Below are 16,796 nucleotides of genomic sequence, written 5' to 3'. Positions count from 1 at the left end.
AGAATTTAGAGCACTAAATATTCGTATTCTAGAGTCGGGGGTAATCCCGTCCTTTCTGCTTTTTTCCGAGCATTTCGCCGAGATTAAAGATCTCAATTAAAGTCGGTCTCATGACAAAACATGAAACACTCGGTCAAGGGAGTGCGAAGTTCAGAAAAACTGCAAGCATCGCTCAACATTAAGGCTATTTAAGCTGCACACTGCTCGGAAGGCAGCGACCAAGAAAATAAGCTTTGTACCATTGCATACATATTTCAGTGCCATGGTTCTCGAACGGGAGGACGTGAAAGCATCAGATGGGTGGCGCGCAGCCGAAGTTTATTTGAAAAAATTTTTCGCGCTCTGCGCGATTTACCCCCACTTTATAGTCATTGCTCTGTGTGTTGTCCGTCTTTTATATTTCATTATTCTCTAATCAACAGTCATACTCTTCCATGTCATCAAACTATCTGCTGGGATTGCTAGCATTCTGGTTGCACTTTTTGATATTTTGTGATATGATGATAAGGGGGCGCGAAATTGTTCACTATCACAAAGGAAAGCGTGCCTAAAAAGTTTGACAACCACTGTTTTAGAGTCTTAATAAAAGAACGTGGATAAGGGTTTAAAGAGAGGTAAAATGTGTAATGTTTAACATTGTTTCGAATCATGCCGGCAAATAGATATTTTTTTAATCAACAGTCACTCTCTCATTACCAAATATCAACACATTCACTGGGCAGCATTTATTAACAATGTAACTCAAAAATAAAATTAAAATAACCTGCAGAATTTAGCTAAATTTTTTCACTCGGCCCGCCAACGTATTTCTCACTTCTTATTTGGCCCGCGGAGGAAAATAATTACCCACCCCTGATCTAGTAGAATATCCATGCACAGTACAAGATTGCTCAAACAAGGTATTAAAGTAAGAGCGAACACATGAGACTGGTACATAGCGGGGTTCGTTTGAATCCTGGTTTGGAACCATTGTATTATATTTTATATGGTTGATATGTTGATGGAGACGGCGTGAGGTGAGATATAGAAATAACTGGACGGCGTACATCCTCGTGTTGTCGTCAAAGAGCTAGGAGATCATCACTCTGAACGGGCTGCCGTTAATGTCCTCGTCGCCCCACTTGATAACAACGACGAATTCTCCAGTCTCTTCCGGGATATACACGACTTCGAATGTCTTGCTGTTCAGTTTTTTTAATACGATGTCCTCGCACGGGCCTGACGGACCGACTATTCCGATGATAAGCGAATTTGTTCCTACGCGGAAATAACACCAAGTTAGTAATACAGTCAGTAATATGTAAAGAAACGGAACGAAACTTACCGGATTCAGGGCAATTGACACGAAAAATCGCCTTCTTTCCGAATTCACCGAGGTACAAGCCTTCTCCGGTCGCTTCCAAAGAACCAACGTCATAGCTAGGAAACGACTGTCGATGATGCATTCAGGAATTATATAGCAGTGCAAATGAACGATATCGCATTGGGATGCTGTACCTGCGGTTTATTTGGTAGGTCTGCAGGTCCAGGTATTCTCCCGAATCCTCTGGCCTCTGCTTCAAATGGACTCCCGGGGATGTGATTACCGTCAAACTTTATGTGGATATTGTACTTACCTAAAATCGCGTGTGTAAAATTGGTGCAGTGCTCGAGCGGCCTATGTATCCTGTTTGTAAGGCAGGTATAACATTATGTATAACAAAATATAGGCCTACATATGTCACTTGTCTCGCAAGATTTAATTCTGAAACATTATAGTTGCCCTTGGCGACTATACTCATCTGGAGGCTCACCAGGATCTGTGATCGTGTAAGATAGTCTGCCAGTTCCGTCCTTCATGTCAGAATAAGTGATATCAGCTTTGGAAGGCCCGTGTATCGATACATCAAGTTTGCCTTCGCCGGCTTCGGAGGTTACGATATCAAATGTAGCTGTTATACATGCAAAAATTGAAACCACAAGAAGTCTGTATGTCGACATGGAGTAGACTGAAGGAGGTACCGCATAACAACAACATTACAATGAGACTCGGGGTAATCGTGATTTGTCATCATAATCGAATATGACGATTACATCATTTTCGAGTCATCGTAATTGATTGCATTCGAAAAATATCTCTGGGTATTGGTACGCCCATGGGCAATATGCGTATTGCGTATATATCGTAGCATACACGAAAATTCTTATAACGATATAAAGTTGTACAGTGGACAACTGCGGCGTGACAAGCAGATGACGTCACAGTTTTCAAAAGTTTGTTATCCTTCGATGCAGCCTCGCCTCAATCGTTTATTTTCGAATACGCGTTCAAGGCTCAAGTCCGAGGCGGCAATAGGCCTATAAACAGGGCCGTAACAGCACTTCGCCACCCCCCCAAAACGTTGGTATTGGGCCCCCCATATGTTGAACCGAACCCCCTCAGCCTGTTCGCTTATTGCCGCTACTTACTTATCCTCCATTGGGGGCCGTTTAGCGGGTCAGCTTTTCTCGCCTAAACGCGCGAAGCGCGAAAATTTTCTATAATTCATGAGTCAATCGGTCCTTATGATCGGGAATTGCATACAAGTTGCTATCAATTTTTATCCTCTCTCTGCTCACGTAATCAGATTTACAGGTACAGCTGAGTGGCAGGAATGAAACAGCACTTCGTCAGGCCCCGCCAAAAATCTTGGGTCTGGGGCTCCCATAGAGTAATAAACCTACCCTCCGTCACCTTGTTCGCTTTTGCCACGAAACGAATTGCTTACTGCTTAGTGAGCCAGCGCGAAGCGCGAAAATTTTCGAAAATTCAAGATAAAATCGGTCAATAATATCGGGAATAGCATATATATTGCTATCAACTTCTTATTCTCTCTGCTCACGTAATTAGATTTACCAGTAGAGCTGAGTGAGGTGTCTTGGAAACTGTAGGGCCCGTTGGTATGACTCCTTAACATAATGGTATTTCGTGACCTCCTGTCTGCTATATCAAAAATATAGAATCGCCATAACGTAGGCTACGAAACTAAGAGACGCACACCATTTCAAATTGGTATTTCTTCACTGGCATATAATGTTTCCCTGCGGGATGGTATTTGTCTTGTGAGATTGCCAAGACAGTATTTTGTATATATAACGAAATTTTCGGTCAGCATTAGGGCAGTCCTTTTCGGCCAAGGTTTTCTCGCTGCCGATCGTTCTGGCACACTTCTTGGAGTCGCATGTTACATGGCCTACTTTATATGTCTTGGTACATCGTGACGCGGTAATGGCCAACGCCAATATGCCTATTTATATAAATCTTGCGTATTTTTTCTTGTGGGAAGAGTACCCCAAAATCAAGATAATTGGCAACTTGAAATCGCGCACAGCGCTAAAAATTTTTGAAAAAGTTGCATAAAGTTTCAAAAAATACTATATAATTTATGCTAATTCACGAAATAATTTTGGGCCCCCTTAGAGCTCGGCTGGGGTGCGGCAGTTACGGGCCTGCCTATAAATATAATATTGACTGCTTTTCCCATATATAAGTAATCGACTACTGCTAGATTTTGCTGTAATCCATCGCTTTTCAGAAGTAATTATAATCGTAACCGATTGCAATGATCACGATAGTGAACAAATCTTAGTGAAAGCATGCTCTATCTATGTTCTGAGACTAAATGAATTCATCGGACCCAGTCGGCTCCTTCACGGCTGCTAACGAAAATCAACTCGCTTCGTTAACTCTTCCATCCGATCGACGAGAGGGTGAGGAAAGTCTTATTGGCGCCTTATTAAGAGATACATACCTTCCTCGTTAACGGTCAGATTCGTTAGCCCAGGACCGTATGCAACGACTTTATCATGTCCTCCGGTCACTCTCTCCGTTACGTTAAACTCGAATGGGCTTCCTAGTACGTGTTGATTCGATCGAAGCAGCTTTAAGACATGCGTTCCCTGTTCCTGTGAACATGTTATATAGGCCTACTGTAGGGATGGTGTGAACGTGAGGTTCACGTTCGCGTTTTGTGTGTGAACCTCAGAAATTTAGAGGTTCACGTTAATAAACGAACCTTGGTAGGTTCTGCACTGTGAACCTTTTTCATACATTACAATTTTTACTTCATTATAACATCTTTGGTTGGAATTTATAGCTTTTCAACTGCGGTACACCTTTATGCATGTCGGAGGCAGCATAAAAAATCAACACTAAACGAGCATGCACCTTGACAATCTCAGAATTTTACTTGCTTTTAAAAAAAAGTTTGGTCGAGATATCCAGTTTTCCGTTGTGAATATTTTGTGACTCTCTGCTGTGAGCTTGACCCGCAATCACACAACATCAAGAGCGAATGATGCTTATTCAACCAATCAATGAAATTGATATCGTTGTCTGATGTAAAAAGTCTGGCATGCCTACGGGGTAGAGATGGTGTAAACGTGAGGTTCACTTTCGCGTTCTGTGTGTGAACCTCGGAAATTCAGAGGTTCACGTTCACAAACGAACCTTGGAAGGTTCTGCACTGTGAACCTTCTTCATATATTACAATTTTTCAAGTCATTATAACATATTTGGGTAAAATTTATTGCATTTTAACTGAGGGCCACTCTATGCATGGCGCCAGCAGCACGAAAACAATCAACACTGAACGAGCATGCACCTTGACAATCTCAAAAATTTTACTTGCTTTATTACAAAAGTTTCCTCGAAATATCCACCTTTTCTTTTTGTGAATATTGAATGACTCTCTGCTGTGCGCTTGACCCGCAATAACACAACATCAAGAGCGAAATACACTACATCAGAGGTCTCAAACACGCGGCCCGCGAGACCATTTTGTGCGGCCCGCGACGTCATTTTGGATTTCGAATTATTCGACAATATTTAACTACCATTTTTTTTTTAATTTGAGAACTTGAAATTCGCTCTAAAACTGCTCCAGAAGCCTAAAACTACTCATCAAACTTCACTATTACATCATTTTCAAAATTTACGACGCATGGGAAGATTACCTATTACGTTATATTATTTGTTTATGATGGTTAAACATGACCCGTTGATAATTCGCACTGAAAATTAAGATTTGGACTTGGGCGCGACCTTTTGTACAATTACTCGAACTCGGACTCAATAGGTGATAAAATAAAAATGACTCGAGTTGAGTCGCGTCAAAAGATACAATCAGAGAAGGACTTTTGTAACTCGGAACGCCGCGACTTGGTACAACCACGGACACAACAAATTATCAAACTGGTATGGGGAATAGTAAAATAGTAAAAGGTCGTAGCTTGCATTACGTAGCTTATTTAGATCTAAGCAGGAGGGTATGGGATAATGTTGCCTTTTCGATTTATAGTTGATTACATCCTGTGTCATCTTATGTATCTTTATCCATGTTAATATCGCCAATTAAATGTGGCGAGTATAAAGTAGTCGTTGTCTACGCTTCACAGCTGTAACACAAATAGATTCTTCGGCGATTGGACATTTCTATTGCTATGGCACAGTAATCATTATATTCAAGTTGTTATTGATCTGTTCAAATATTTGAAGGTAAATCTAACACTGATGAAATTCGACTTTGGTAATGACATGATCAATAGCCTAGTTATAAGGAGTAGACTATACCTGACGCCCGGAGTAGACTGTACTGCTCCAATACTCTGATATCAGATCAATCTTTGTAAATTATAATATTCTACCTATAATTGCGACACGTCAAATGTCCACTGGTTGCAAAATTATAATGCGACAGCTTTTACGATGTCCTGATGCATTGGTACTCTCGCATGGTGTTTTTTGAATTTTATTCAAATATCTAAAAATGTTCTTTTTTCGTGCCAGGCGTGAATTAGCGATAGTAAATCACATTTTTACGATGCGTGTGGAATGTCAGTCTGCAAGGTCCTGTCAAATGAGGCCAACTTGGAAATACATTGAATTCCGCTATTACTGGGACTGCTGCCCGCGGTGCCATCAAAAAGTAGGAAACTGGCCCGCGAGCACATTTGAGTTTGAGACCTCTGCACTATACATGTAGGTAGTCAGCGAATGATGCTTATTCAACCAATCAATGAAATTGATATCGTTGCCTGATTCAAAAAATCTAGCAGGCGCACGGGGTCAATCTTGACTTCATATGTTTATTGTAACATAAAAATCAAATCCGTGCGATTGGGGTGTTTGCTACTACTGTTGTAGCCCGATAACTTGTCAATGGGGTAATATCATGAGCAAGTATAGAAACCCGTTTTACACTCTACTCAATATCAACGTAGCAATACTGATACGCATAATACATTGTCCGGTCTGGCCTCGACCGTTAAAGTGTGTAAGCATTAAGCTAATATTCCCTTGCAAGTCCTCGTCGAAATTGTTGGCAAAGCGACAGAAGATAGTGATAGTATGGGATTATTATATCATTTGATTGCACCAGTTGATACATTTGGCGACGTTTAAAACGTCAATATGTACTTCAGCATTGTGGCATTATGGGGTCCAAGTCGTCGCTAGGTATCGTACATTAATAGGCTATCACTTCACTGAAATGTAGGGTTGGGATCAGACGTGGGGTAATCGCGATTACTAATCGTAATCGATTACGACGATTACAGCATTTTGAAGTAATCGTAATCGCAATCGATTACATTCGAAAAAAATCCAAAGTAGTCGTAATCGTAATCGACTACTTCCCATATCTAATCGATTTCTTTGAGAAAGAACGATTACTTTTCATTTGTACAAGGACTATGACATAAACTGAACATTCGTGAAAAAGGAAGATATATTATACTAGGTTAGTGATAGCACCAACCTCTGATTTTCAAACGCCACTTCTCATTATTACGTCAGAAGTAATAGCTTTGCTCGGCATTGCGTAAGAAGTATCTCTACACATGGCAAATATATATTCGAGGTATAACGAACGTTGTAGAGCAGGGGTCACCAACCTTTTTGCAACCGAGGGCTACTTTTGCGTAATGATTGAAGCGGCGGGCGACTATCTACTCCCGCCGTTTACCCGCGTCACACTGAATTACCGCTTTGATATTCATAGCACTGGGCAGGACTGGACATCATGTTATCTGTTTCTATGGCAGTCAGTGGGAAACCTGGCATTGTATGATACCAACTAGTGCGCTGTACTCCGGTATTTAACTTGACACTGCAATTCTGAGGAAGTGTTCCAGATGTGCATTAATTAGGCGTGTTTTGTGTTTGTTTTTGATGAAGTTCATGTCCGAAAAGGCTGATTCACAACGCTAAGTTGAACCATAGACGCTTGCAACCTTCATAGCTGCTGTGCATTAGGGTTGTTCAGATTTGAAAAATTGTCAGGAAAATCCGATGCTTGTGACCAAAATGATGTTTTAGTACATAAAAACACTTTTAAGAGCAATTTTGGTCATCTTCATCGTGATCTTCTATCCCTGAAAACCCCCCAAAGATTCATGGGACAATTCTCCTTACCAGTGTTACAAACTCCAACTGTTCATCGTCCAGAAATGACAAGATTTCATTATACCGGACAGCAGCAACGATCACAGAAAGTTAGAAACATGGTATATTAAACTGCGTTGAGTGTAACAGAAACAAGCTGTGCCAAAAGCTACAGATATTGAAAATCTGTTAGTACTTCACGGCTATCTGACTCCGAATAGTAATATTGTTTACTACTTATAGGCATTGTCCTGGTCGTAGAGCTATCGTAAAGAAACCCACCGCCATTTCAAGAAGACCGTGGACGGCATTCCGTCATGTCGCCTGTATAAGCAATGCGCCGTATCTCGAATTTTTGGTGATTCTATCACATACATCAATATTTTAATTATTTTAATTGAAGATATTTTCAAGTGTTTATATATGTAAGTTACATGTTAGTGCGTCTTAAACAAGAATAACTGAATCAATCAATCTATATATTTAAAAGCTCACTGGTAATGATCTGACGAATATTGGTAAATACTGCTATTCCACCTATTTTTAGAATAGGCTCGCGGGCTACTCATTTAGTACTCGCGGGCTACCTGGTGCCCGCGGGCACCGGGTTGGTGACCCCTGTTGTAGAGTGATTGTAAGACCACCCACCGTGGTGAACATCAGGTTATCGATACAGTTCAGACGCCACTACCTCGCAGCAGGGTAATAGTCACCACTCTGCCTAGTTTCAAATAGTGTTTTACATATTGATGTTTGTTTGTGCTTAGTTAAACGCAGTTTGACCGTTGCTGCTTCGCGACCAGTAGGCCTATGTGGTGCGAATGTACAACAGCCAAAGATTTGAAATTTTGTGGGCATCCCTAAAAGACGGAAAAGCGGAAACAGCGGAAACAGCGGAAAATGAACCCTAAAACGCGGAAACAACGGAAACAGCGGAAACAATAAAAAAATGCCGATTCCTAAAAGACGGAAAGACGGAAATAGCGGAAAACTTAACCATCGATTAAATAGCGGAATTTGATACTGACATAATCAGCTCGCTGCGGAATCTAAATCAGCGGAAAACGGAGTGTAGCCTGAGCAGCGGAAACAGCGGAAAAGTTAACCATACCCGTTTGAGGCAAATTTGACGGAAGATTGACCATCGATTAGAGAGCGGACTTTGATACTGACATAATCTGCTGGCTGCGGAATCCATATAAGCGGAAAACGGAGTGTAGCCGAAGCAGCGGAAACAGCGGAAAATTTAACCATACCAGTTTGAGGCGAATATGACGGAAAATCTGACCATCGATTACATAGCGGACTTTGATACTAACATAATCTGCTGGCTACGGAATCTAAATCAGCGGAAAAACGGAGTGTAGCCTGAGCAGCGGAAACAGCGGAAAAGTTAACCATACCAGTTTGAGGCAAATTTGACGGAAAATTTGACCATCGATTACATAGCGGGCTTTGATACTGACATAATCTGCTGGCTACGGAATCCATATAAGCGGAAAACGGAGTGTAGCCGAAGCAGCGGAAACTGCGGAAAATTTAACCATACCAGTTTGAGGCGAATATGACGGAAAATTTGACCATCGATTGAAGAGAGGACTTTGATACTGACATAATCTGCTGGCTGCGGAATCTAAATCAGCGGAAAACGAAGTGTAGCCTGAGCAGCGGAAACAGCGGAAAAGTTAACCATACCAGTTTGAGGCGAATATGACGGAAAATTTGACCATCGATTACATAGCGGACTTTGATACTGACATAATCAGCTCGCTGCGGAATCTAAATCAGCGGAAAACGGAGTGTAGCCTGAGCAGCGGAAACAGCGGAAAAGTTAACCATACCAGTTTGAGGCAAATTTGACGGAAAATTTGACCATCGATTACATAGCGGGCTTTGATACTGACATAATCTGCTGGCTACGGAATCCATATAAGCGGAAAACGGAGTGTAGCCGAAGCAGCGGAAACAGCGGAAAAGTTAACCATACCAGTTTGAGGCAAATTTGACGGAAAATTTGACCATCGATTACATAGCGGGCTTTGATACTGACATAATCTGCTGGCTACGGAATCCATATAAGCGGAAAACGGAGTGTAGCCGAAGCAGCGGAAACAGCGGAAAAGTTAACCATACCAGTTTGAGGCGAATATGACGGAAAATTTGACCATCGATTACATAGCGGACTTTGATACTGACATAATCAGCTCGCTGCGGAATCTAAATCAGCGGAAAACGGAGTGTAGCCTGAGCAGCGGAAACAGCGGAAAAGTTAACCATACCAGTTTGAGGCAAATTTGACGCCTTCCGCGCGACGAAAATCATTCAAGTAGCCCGTCTGCAGTTGATGAAACCACAATATGATAGCATCCAATGTCATTTCCTTACGCCCGCTCGCAGCTTTCAGAACGTTATTCATTGATTCGCTGATATTGTTAGTAGGTGGGCCCTCATTCAAAGCGGAAAAATGCTTCGTTCTGAATTTGCAGGTATTTTTAGAAATGTCTCCGTTTAAATACTTGTCGAAATATGTTCTGAATTTGCCTGGCCATCGATTTGCCAACGTATCGTATTTATCGTTGAATTGATCCTCTTCCTCCGACGAAACCAACGTGCGTATATCCTCCAATATCCTTTTCAATTCGTCCTTTTTGAAAGAGTTATTGCGAAGCCATCTTTCAGCATCTTTGAGTATATGGTTCAGACAAAAAAACTTCGGCAAGTTTGGAAAAAATTCATGGAGTGGTTTCGTTATTCCCTTTTCTCGATCTGTGACAAATGGAATGTTTGAGCATTTATCCATCCCGAGGCAGTGCAATATGTCGCGGAGCATGTTTTCATGGTTTTTCATGAATTTTTTCTCATGCACCATAAATGCAACTGGGAATATTGGGTCCCCTACTAAAAATACGTTGCGGCACACCAAGACCGAAACGTAGAAGTCTCCGAGGGAGAAAGTGGTATCATAAGACAGTACTTGTGGCAGTTCCGTATTCTGCATTGATGCTTTCAGTATGTTTCTAGTTTCGTCAAGCAAATCGCTGTGTGCCATGCGGATAGTTATGTCGGGATATATTTCGATCATTCTGACAAAGCCGTCAGTGTGATCCGACATTTCTAATGCATTATATACAGTGTCCTTGGAAATTCGAAGCGACTGCCGCTTTATGTATTTCACATTTTCACATTGTTTCACATCGCGCGGTCTGTCAGTGGGCATTCTAGATTGATCCGATTGCCTCATTCCTTTAGCTTGTAACTCGGCGTACGTCTGTTTTGGTGTATTCCTGTCGTCTTTTTTGATTTCTTCCAGACATGTCCGAGACGTGTGAACGAACACAGAATCCTTTTTCTTAATTGCATTGCCGTGTGAACTGTCTCGGTGCAGGGTACTGTCCCCCAAGTAGTGTACCAGATAAACGGTGCTGGACTCAGTATCTCTATCTTCTTGTAAAATCAGTGAATATACGTGTCGCTTGAACCCAGACAGCGATTTTCTAAGCTTGCCGTCTGGATCCTTCAAGTGATAATATCTCTTGCGTACCCCTATTTTATCGTCGTGATGCATTCCTATGTGAATGAATCTATATTGATCACACTGAAAGTCGTTTCCTCCTGAGTTACATGGAGAGCGATACAAATAACCTTCTCCACCTTTGGGCTGTACTGCCGGTTTGTCGTAAATTATTTGAGGGTTTTCCAATATTTCTTTTGCTCTTGCAAACTTCAGAGATTTATTTCCAAGCTGGAGCATACTTTCAGCTTAGAATTACTTTGACCGTTTATCCACAGGACTAAAAAAACTTGTAAACATATAACTAGGCTATATTTTTGTAAACATATAACTAGGCTATATTTTTAAAGACTAAGACAATTGCCTGATAGTATCATCCACCCAAAAGCTTGTATTAACCAAATTCATTGCTTTCAATTCATAAATTATTTGAAACTAATACACGCGGCCGAACATCGTGCAAACTTTTGAGTACTAGAATTATTATTTGCACCCATCCCAGTGGGTGTGAATAAGCCTAATACACCCCACCATACCATCAAAAACAAACCCCAAGCATTGGCATTTCGGGTGAATTATCAGTGATTACACCTTTTTTCAGGCACTTATGAATTCAGAGGTGGTCAGTAACGAAGTACTCCTACTTTTTGAATTACTTGAAGTAGATTTTGCCCACTCACACTACTTTTTAAGTAGTTATGATTTTAGACTACTTCTACCTCTACTTGACAGTTTTCAGTTTTGTAGGCAAAAATAAGCCTAGAAAACCTGCTTACTTAATTACTTTGAACCACCACTCCTACTTCTACTTGAGTAGAAATTCCGGTGTTACTTCTACTTCTACTTGAGTAGCGACGATGAGCGATTTAGATTCCGTAGCCAGCAGATTATGTTAGTATCAAAGTCCGCTATGTAATCGATGGTCAAATTTTCCGTCATATTCTCCTCAAACTGGTATGGTTAAATTTTCCGCTGTTTCCGCTGCTTCGGCTACACTCCGTTTTCCGCTGATTTAGATTCCGCAGCGAGCTGATTATGTCAGTATCAAAGTCCGCTATGTAATCGATGGTCATATTTCCGTAATATTCGCCTCAAAATGGTATGGTTAAATTTTCCGCTGTTTCGGCTACACTCCGTTTTTCCGCTGATTTAGATTCCGCAGCGAGCTGATTATGTTAGTATCAAAGTCCGCTATGTAATCGATGGTCAAATTTTCCGTCATATTCGCCTCAAACTGGTATGGTTAAATTTTCCGCTGTTTCGGCTACACTCCGTTTTTCCGCTGATTTAGATTCCGTAGCCAGCAGATTATGTTAGTATCAAAGTCCGCTATGTAATCGATGGTCAAATTTTCCGTCATATTCGCCTCAAACTGGTATGGTTAAATTTTCCGCTGTTTCCGCTGCTTCGGCTACACTCCGTTTTTCCGCTGATTTAGATTCCGTAGCCAGCAGATTATGTTAGTATCAAAGTCCGCTATGTAATCGATGGTCAAATTTTCCGTCATATTCGCCTCAAACTGGTATGGTTAAATTTTCCGCTGTTTCCGCTGCTTCGGCTACACTCCGTTTTTCCGCTGATTTAGATTCCGCAGCGAGCTGATTATGTCAGTATCAAAGCCCGCTATGTAATCGATGGTCAAATTTTCCGTCATATTCGCCTCAAACTGGTATGGTTAAATTTTCCGCTGTTTCCGCTGCTTCGGCTACACTCCGTTTTTCCGCTGATTTAGATTCCGTAGCCAGCAGATTATGTTAGTATCAAAGTCCGCTATGTAATCGATGGTCATATTTCCGTAATATTCGCCTCAAAATGGTATGGTTAACTTTTCCGCTGTTTCCGCTGCTCAGGCTACACTCCGTTTTCCGCTGATTTAGATTCCGCAGCGAGCAGATTATGTCAGTATCAAAGTCCGCTATTTAATCGATGGTTAAGTTTTCCGCTATTTCCGTCTTTCCGTCTTTTAGGAATCGGCATTTTTTATTGTTTCCGCTGTTTCCGTTGTTTCCGCGTTTTAGGGTTCGTTTTCCGCTGTTTCCGCTGTTTCCGCTTTTCCGTCTTTTAGGGATGCCCAAATTTTGTACTCGTCAAATAAAACATTACGGCTTCCTCAACGAAGAATTTAAAATCAACAGCTGCTGATATTTATCGTAACCGAGTCATTCTTTGCCGTTTCTCGTAACGGCAGCTTGCAGTATAGGCCCTATATATCAGTATTAAGTTGACGGCAGAATTTTATGTTCGCTTTATCTTATTCTCATATGTCTACATGAAACCGGCTCCAATCGTTATTTCACAATTCTTTACTCAATATTTGGACCTGCCGTCATAGCAATCCGCTTATACACCATGTCAGTGTGGGTTGTAGCTAGAATCAGAACGTAAACATAATTTCGTCCCCCACTCCAAACGTGGGTGTTGGCCCCCTGAAGGTGGTCAATTTTCAAGTTGAAGACTGAATTTCGTCAATAATAATGGTAATTGCCTTATATTATTATTCATTTCGAATACTCTCTCATCCCGCGATGGTCAGATTTACCTGTTGAGCTGGGGCACGTAATTTATAAGTATAACATCTGGTATGTTATTATAATTACTTCATTGTATGTTGTTAATTTGTGACCTCTGGTCTGTTTTGTAATTAATCAAAAGATATTGTAGTCGCCCAAACGTAGCAGACTAAAAGAACAACTTTCGTGAGACACACACACAAATCGTCATGCTTTTATTCGTCTGTAGGTGCCTGCGGGTGGCATTTGCAGTGGGTGCTTGGATTGGAAAGACAGGACTATTCCTATTATTCACGCCCACAACACATTCCGTGGAGTCACATATTGGCAGTTGACTGTATATGTATTGTGGTGTGTCGTGGCGCGGTAATGACCCGCACCGAAATGCTTATTCCCATAAATTGTGCTTTTTCTTCTTGAGGGGGAGAGCGAAAAGTATGCATTTCAAAATTAAGCAATCTAGACACATTTAAATTGCGAAGCTCGAAGAAAATTTTCAAGTTACTCGTAATTTTCCATGTATTTTCCAAAATCGGGGGGGGGGGGGGGGGTGCGTATTATGCATGGGTACAACAAGTCTTTAAAATGTCTCCTTCGAAATAATACTTAAAATCACACTTCTTTTCATGTTTGTTTTCAATCGCGCATCACATTCAGCCATCTTGCCCACTAATTCGTATTATCAGTGTTGCGCGCTACCAATTCAGCGAAAAGCGTGTTGCCACGTCTGCGCAGCACACAGCACGCTATCTCCTGCTAAGTTGGTTTGTCATTTGTACGCGAGCGAAATTAGGTCATTGATTGCTGCACGCGCGCACGACAATCCGCGCTAATTTATCGCGTCACCGGCAGGCCTAAAGGAACAATCGCATATATACAACAGGCCATTTGCGCAAGATATAATCGCTGGCCTCTACACGTCGCATCTCCAACAGGCCTGGTGCACACGATATAATCGTTGGTCTGAGCAATCGTATCTGTAATTTGCCTCGTGAGCAAGATATCCTAGCTGGCCCGAATTATCGCGCCGCGGCCCTCGCAAGCTTTGGCTGCTATTTACAATCGTTTGGAGACAATGCCGTTAACGTTAAATGTATAATGATTAGCGATGGTAATGTCATGATTGTTCAACAGTGATATCGCAAAACAGAATGGCATCGAATACTAAAACATAACCATCGCCAGTAACTTATCATATGCGCAAGTTTGTCAACACGAGAAGCCTGTATAATCGGCATTTACGCATGTAGCCTACTACTCATGTACTGCGAATAGGGCTGGGCATAATGATTCGAGTACTCGAATCTGAATCGAGTATTAATTTTAATGATTCGAGTCGAGTAGTAAAAGACGATTTTTTCGAGTACTGAAATTATACGCTTATCTTCACTGAAAGTTAATTTATCAACGAGAATTATAGTTGCGATACTAATTTTCACTGTTGAGGCCTTTAAACCTTGGTTGACGGTATCGTAGCATACGAAACATATAGTACAAAGCTACGAAGGTTACTGGACGTCGCACATTTCCAAAGTCACGATTATCCCACAACATTGTCACCAAGTGGAATGAAATCGGTATGGTCCAAAAAATACCATGGTATCATTTATGAGATTGATAACAGGCATTATATTCTTTGTGGTGGCATAAACAGTACATATTTGAAGTGTGACGTATTACATTGTATTATGACATCATAATGGGTGATACTCGATACTCGACTCGACTCGAAGCATATTACGTGATTCAGAATCGAATCACCCAGGTACTCGATTTTGCCCAGCCCTAACTGCGAATGCAGGGTGCGTACTGCGTACTATACACGGGTACAGGCTTTTCTCCAGAATCTACACGCCATTTTCAGGGTGCGTATTATACATGGAGGCGTACAATACATGAAACATTACGGTAATTAAATCTCTCGAAAATACATATGACGCCCAAACAAACAAGTCAAACATTTGCAGTGGCAAAGGCCTTCGCCCATGTCTACTCCATTGGCATTGACGATGGTGTAAATGTGTTGTGGTTCTCAAATTTCTTACGAAAAATTTCGTTAGCTCGGTGCGCCGGTGACTTTGTCATCAAATATCCTATCCTATCTGTCACCAAATTAAAGCATATACACTCAGGAATGGCTGGCCTGTAAGCCTGTTCTTCATCAAACAAATAGCAGGTGACTATAGGCATAGACGACATAGTTCGTTTTCGATTAAAAACTACAGTAACATTTTGTCAATTAGGTTATGCGTGAGGAAGATCTACAGCACAGAAGTAGAATATGGCGATTCAGCTCATAATTTAAGGTGATATAGTTACCACACCAATAAATGGCTCTTGTTCGCATGCGGTCCCAGCTATACTTCATTTATGTTCAACAAATTGAAATTCGGCGACTTTAAAATTTAATATCGAGAAAAAGTGTCCACTGTCCATATGCTCGGTTAATATGAGCACTTCTAAATTTCATCAGGGAACATGCGCCGTGCACGGCAAGGGGAATATTGCCCCATGGTAGTTTCCAACGCACCGCGGGACACATTACAGAACAGCCGACTTATGGATTACACACATATAGGATACGCTACTACAGTCTTTGATCCTATCTGGATCAAGAATTCCAACTGAGTACCTTTGGTAGAAACTGGACGCTGCAAGTATCATCTGCATTGCGATATATATGAACCCTTTTATTTTTTCCACAAGGTCGGAGGATAGATGCCACTATATCTTCAATAAGTGCTTCTGAAAGGAAAATTGTAATCACTGATGCATTCCAGGACATTGAGGAGTATCGTCTCACTTAACGTAAACTAAAGCTACCATTTATCCAACTCCCAGCATCCATTTACTCAATTAATGATCCGATCTCTTACTACCTGTTGCTTCCTGTGTCATCCAGTTTCGAATGTTGGCACGAAAACGAAAGTTTGCACATTTCCCATCCTCGATCGTATCATGCATGTTATTTACACTTCATAAGCTGTTGATGTTGTCATGCAGATGCACAATCCTCTGTTCAACTGCAAATTTATGTTGTTGCGGAAGCAATGTCATTGCAGCTGTCACGGGCAAGATATACTGTAAGTGATAATGATCTTCGACGACTTTGAAACAATTGTGATAGTAACAAGAATGTCGCTTAATTACCCTTTAAATGACTTTTCCGTCAACTCTAGCCCATGATTCGATACTCTCGCTCGTAACATACTTCTTCAATTACCAAGACATGCATCTATTCTAGACAGACTTATTGCATCTGTCAAATACGGTAACAATGTTCTTTTAATAATACTTGATGCGTTTGGGATTTCTAGCTAGCGGGATATTTCCTAAACCCTTTAAGTATCTGATACAACAAATGTTACCTGTC

The 16,796-nt window shown here is 41.2% G+C and overlaps 1 protein-coding gene across 2 annotated transcripts; it reads right to left on the bottom strand.

Moving 5' to 3' along the window:
• Nucleotides 1–710: 710 nt before the first annotated feature.
• LOC145443393 (filamin-B-like) lies at nt 711–16,458 on the bottom strand. Of its 2 annotated transcripts, none has more exons than XM_080321364.1 (7): nt 16,303–16,458; nt 16,056–16,168; nt 3,771–3,924; nt 1,794–1,931; nt 1,498–1,616; nt 1,325–1,430; nt 711–1,257 (listed from the first exon to the last, which is right to left on the bottom strand). In XM_080321364.1, the coding sequence occupies exons 1-7, from the start codon at nt 16,385–16,387 to the stop codon at nt 1,070–1,072; spliced, it is 903 nt and encodes a 300-aa protein (XP_080177490.1). In that variant the 5' UTR covers nt 16,388–16,458; the 3' UTR covers nt 711–1,069. The 2 variants fall into 2 exon arrangements, with proteins under 2 accessions (XP_080177490.1, XP_080177491.1); XM_080321365.1 differs by having other exon boundaries at nt 1,498–1,553.
• Nucleotides 16,459–16,796: the final 338 nt, after the last annotated feature.

The sequence above is a fragment of the Botryllus schlosseri genome, chromosome 7 (genome assembly GCF_051294905.1).
Source record: "Botryllus schlosseri isolate E-star chromosome 7, Bs_hap1, whole genome shotgun sequence".
NCBI lineage: Eukaryota > Metazoa > Chordata > Ascidiacea > Stolidobranchia > Styelidae > Botryllus > Botryllus schlosseri.
This window is presented reverse-complemented; position numbering and strand designations above follow the sequence as displayed.